The following is a 3604-nucleotide window of genomic DNA, read 5'->3' as shown; positions in this document are numbered from 1 at the left end:
GGAGGGCCCGCGAGGCCGCCCTCGGAGCGCCGCCAGGTATGTGCGTTTTCCTTGTTTCCCGCGCGCCTGGAGCGTGCTCTTGGTAGGGAACAAATAAAAACCCGGCTGGTGTGTAAGAGCTTTTCGCTGCAAACGTGTCTTTCTGCGGGGTGCAAGGGGGCAGCCAGACGCGTGTAGACACCGGCCCGGGGTGCTCCTGCAGCGTCCGTCGGGGACCCTCCACCCTCGCCTTAGGCTTGGAGCGGGTGCCTGCTTGGGAATGCCTGTCTCTTTTCTCTGGGACCGGTTTAATTCTCCGAGGAGACTGTGTGTCCTGTCTCGGCATCAGAGCTGGGACGACCGCACTAGCTTCTCCGCAGTCTCCCTCACCCCTTCCCCCCAAGAATCCAGATTCTTTTTCAAGCAGGGACGCTCAGTTTGGGGGGAGGTTCGGAGAGAGCTCGGGATGGGGAAATCCGGTCTTGGCTCCGAGCTTGGTGGACAGCCCCCTTGTCCTGCGGCGCGCCTGGCCCCTGGAGCCCCAGGCTTGCATGGCTAGGGGAGGCCCATGGGCTTTGGGGGTGTTTGGGGGGGGCAGAGAAGACCGTAGCCGGCCCGGGGCTTCTTCCCCTCCCCCATGCCCACTTCAAACAAAAGAAATCCTCGGAGAACCGTTTTGGGGAGAGAGCTCTTCTGACTGTGAACTTGTGGTTCTCTACCCCCGTTTTTAGGAAGGGACAGTTTTAAAACAAAGGGCGAGGCTGGAGAAAGCCGAAGGGAAGGAAGTGCTTTTGTTTTGGGGTACGTTAAGAAAGATAACTCACTTTTTCTTCCCCCACAATGAGAGACAATTGAGCCAGAGCTCTCCTCACTTTCTTACCTGGTTAGTGGGGTTTTAGATGAAGTTTGCATCTGGAGTGATTTTGTCTGAAGACTGTTTAAGAAGAGGAAAATAACTACTCATGTGGAAAAGTGGAAATGTGGGCTCCCACCCCGGTGAGGGGGCTAAACCCCTATGGAGTGAAATGTATTCCTGGCCATTTCGTGGAAAATTAAAAGTTAAGGGGTTTGGTGTTGGGGGGGGTGATTTTGTGTACTTTTCTTCCCCTCTTTTCCTCGTTTAGAACAAAGAGCTGAGGAGAAAGAGGCAGAATGGGCTGGGGGTTGGGAAGCCCCCCGAGTCGAATGAAGCATGTTACAAAAATCCCTCGCCTCCCAGTCCCCGCTCACACCCAAATATCTCCTCGGAGTCTGGGTGAGGAAAGAATGAATCCCCGGCCTAGGGTGGGGTTTAGTACTGCCAGCTTTCACCCCGGCGGCGGCAGCCTGGGGACACTTCACCCGCCTCGTCCCAAATCGCAGTTTCCTGGCTGGGGGCAGGAAAGGCCCCTCCTGGGACAAAATACGCAGTTACTTTCTGGGGACCGAGACTCGCAGTTCCCCGCATCCTCTCTGCGAGCATCCTCTCTCGCCCTCTGCGAGGCGCTCGGGGCGCAGACCCGCATGCACCAAACCCAGAGACCTCATTTTTCTAAAAAATAAAACTCAACTAGCCATAAAGGCTTCTGATTCCAGTGGATAAGGCGCTGCAGATTTATGGTCCCTCCAAGTCCCCACACTCTAATTACCCCTGTTTTTACTTTATTTATGGGTGATGACCAATAAAATGATTTTCCGTTTTGGATTTTTTTTTTCCGACATGAGAAATCAAGTCCTGCTCTTCTCTTAGCCGCCTGGACGGATCTTTTCTGTGCGGGAAGAAAAGAAATCCGGCCACCCTCTACCTTCTCGTCCCAGGGCTGATCTGCTGCTCCCGGCCATGGCCCCCTTAATTGCAATTTAAGGGAAATAATTTGTTCCGTCCTCCTGCCGTCCAAGGGCATCTGCAGGGACCCCGGTGGGTGCGTTGTTGCCTGCTCCGTGCAGGTCGCAGCCCCCACTCGGGCCTAGTGGCTGTGTGTGTGTGGGGGGGGGCAAGCCACGGAGCGGGTCCCCACGGCCCCAACCCCGGCCGGATCACTCTTCCTCCGGCCCCTTCCTGGCCCGGCACTAGGCGCAAGCCTGGAGTGTCTAGGGGCCTCCACGGCGGGAGGAGGGTCTCCCGATCGACCCCTCTCCGCTGCCTGGCCGCCCCATCCCCCATCCTCCTCCCTTTGTTCGCCTCTCCGGACACCGAGTTGGAGGTGGCAGGAAAAAAATAATTAGATGGAAATCAAAGATTAGACTGGGCGCGCAGGCGGCCGAGGCAAGGCAGGGGCCGACACTCCGCCGGCGCCTCATAAATCTTTTTCGCAGGCCTGACAAAAGCCGCGTCCTCCAGTTCCCTGGGAATTTAGAAACCTATCGATCTCCTCGCCGTCCCCCCAAACACCTTCGGGAACGAAGGGAGAGAGTCCTTGGTGACCCCGACTTCTGGCCGAGCACCGGACGCCCCTGGCCCATGCCTGGGGTAACCGTTCAGAAATGAACGAAGGTGCGGGGGTCGAGACAGCGCGTGACCCGGGTGCCCACCCCCCCACACACACCCCAGGAAGGGCAGCAAATATCCCCACCTCATTTGCAGGACCAAACTCATCTTAGGGTGTTGCCTTAACCCGGTCTCCACGCCGCCCGGGGAGGGGGTGGCGGGGAGGACGGAGAGGGTGAGGGGCGGATTAACCCCTCGCTGGCGACTCCTTTGTCTGGCCCGGCCATTGCTGAACCAGGCGGGGCCCCCTCCTCCCGGGACCGCGCGCCAGCGTCCAGGAGCGAATCGAGAGTTTCGGAGCGGCCCGGGTCTGGCCCAGGTGTGCGACTGAAGGCCGCGGCGGGGCGCAGGTTCGCAGCGGAGCCACGAGGTCTCAGCGCCACCGACGGTTCCCAAGGTCCGGGTCTGCGGGGCCGTGTGCGATCCACCCGGGAGCTGCGCCCCAGACGACTCGTGGAACGAGAGAGGACCAGAAAGAAATCTTGGCGCATTGAGATTTTTTTTTTTATAACTCGAATTAATTGGGAAAATAGTAATGCAGAGAAGAGGTCGGGGTGGGGGGTGGGAGAGAATGTCTTTTTAAAATTATATCCCCTTGTTGTGGCGGTTGTTCCTGACCTTTCATGCTATTAAAAGAAATGTTGCCACCTTTAATTTTTGTTGCCATGAGATATGAAGAGGGTAGCCCAACATTTTGAAGTAATTTGATAAACCTTTAAGTAGCAAATCCGAAAGGGAGGCTGGCGGCCCAGGTATAGTTTCTTTATAACCTGAATTTACAATGAAAGCATTCTCCTTTATGGATATAATAGATTAGATTTCACAACTTAATTCACCGGAATGGCTCCGTTTAAGGGAGCTCCGGCTGATTTTATTACGCCAAGCCAAATTGGATGTTTGTGGTCTTAACGAAAAGCGATTGTGACATAAAATATTTAATTTTAAAAGTAAAAAAACAGCGGGTACGACCCTGTCCCCTCCCCACCCATCCTTCCTCTTCACCCCCAATTCCCCAGTTTGGAAAATACCGATAATCGTTTGTGTTTGTTGGTTTCTGGGCATCGCACGCGTGGGGCCGGGTTCCCTCCCGGGCGGGGAGGCCTTGGTGCGCAAGCGGTGCTGAGTTCCGGCCGAGGCTGGGGCCCGCGCCCCTGCATC

The 3604-nt window shown here is 56.2% G+C and overlaps 1 protein-coding gene across 1 annotated transcript in view; it reads right to left on the bottom strand.

Annotated features, from left to right (window-relative positions):
* Positions 1-1484, bottom strand: part of BAHCC1 (BAH domain and coiled-coil containing 1) — a 116833-nt gene extending 115349 nt beyond the window's left edge. Inside the window, exon 1 of the mRNA XM_021708789.1 lies at positions 1394-1484. Within this exon, the coding sequence (XP_021564464.1) occupies positions 1394-1484 (91 nt within the window). The remainder of the gene's footprint in view (positions 1-1393) is intronic.
* Positions 1485-3604: the final 2120 nt, after the last annotated feature.

Source organism: Carlito syrichta, unplaced genomic scaffold (assembly GCF_000164805.1).
Source record: "Carlito syrichta isolate Samal-C Ts95f unplaced genomic scaffold, Tarsius_syrichta-2.0.1 Scaffold148020, whole genome shotgun sequence".
Taxonomy (NCBI): domain Eukaryota; kingdom Metazoa; phylum Chordata; class Mammalia; order Primates; family Tarsiidae; genus Carlito; species Carlito syrichta.
Note: the sequence above shows the minus strand (reverse complement) of the source record. Positions and strands in the feature narration are given on the sequence as shown.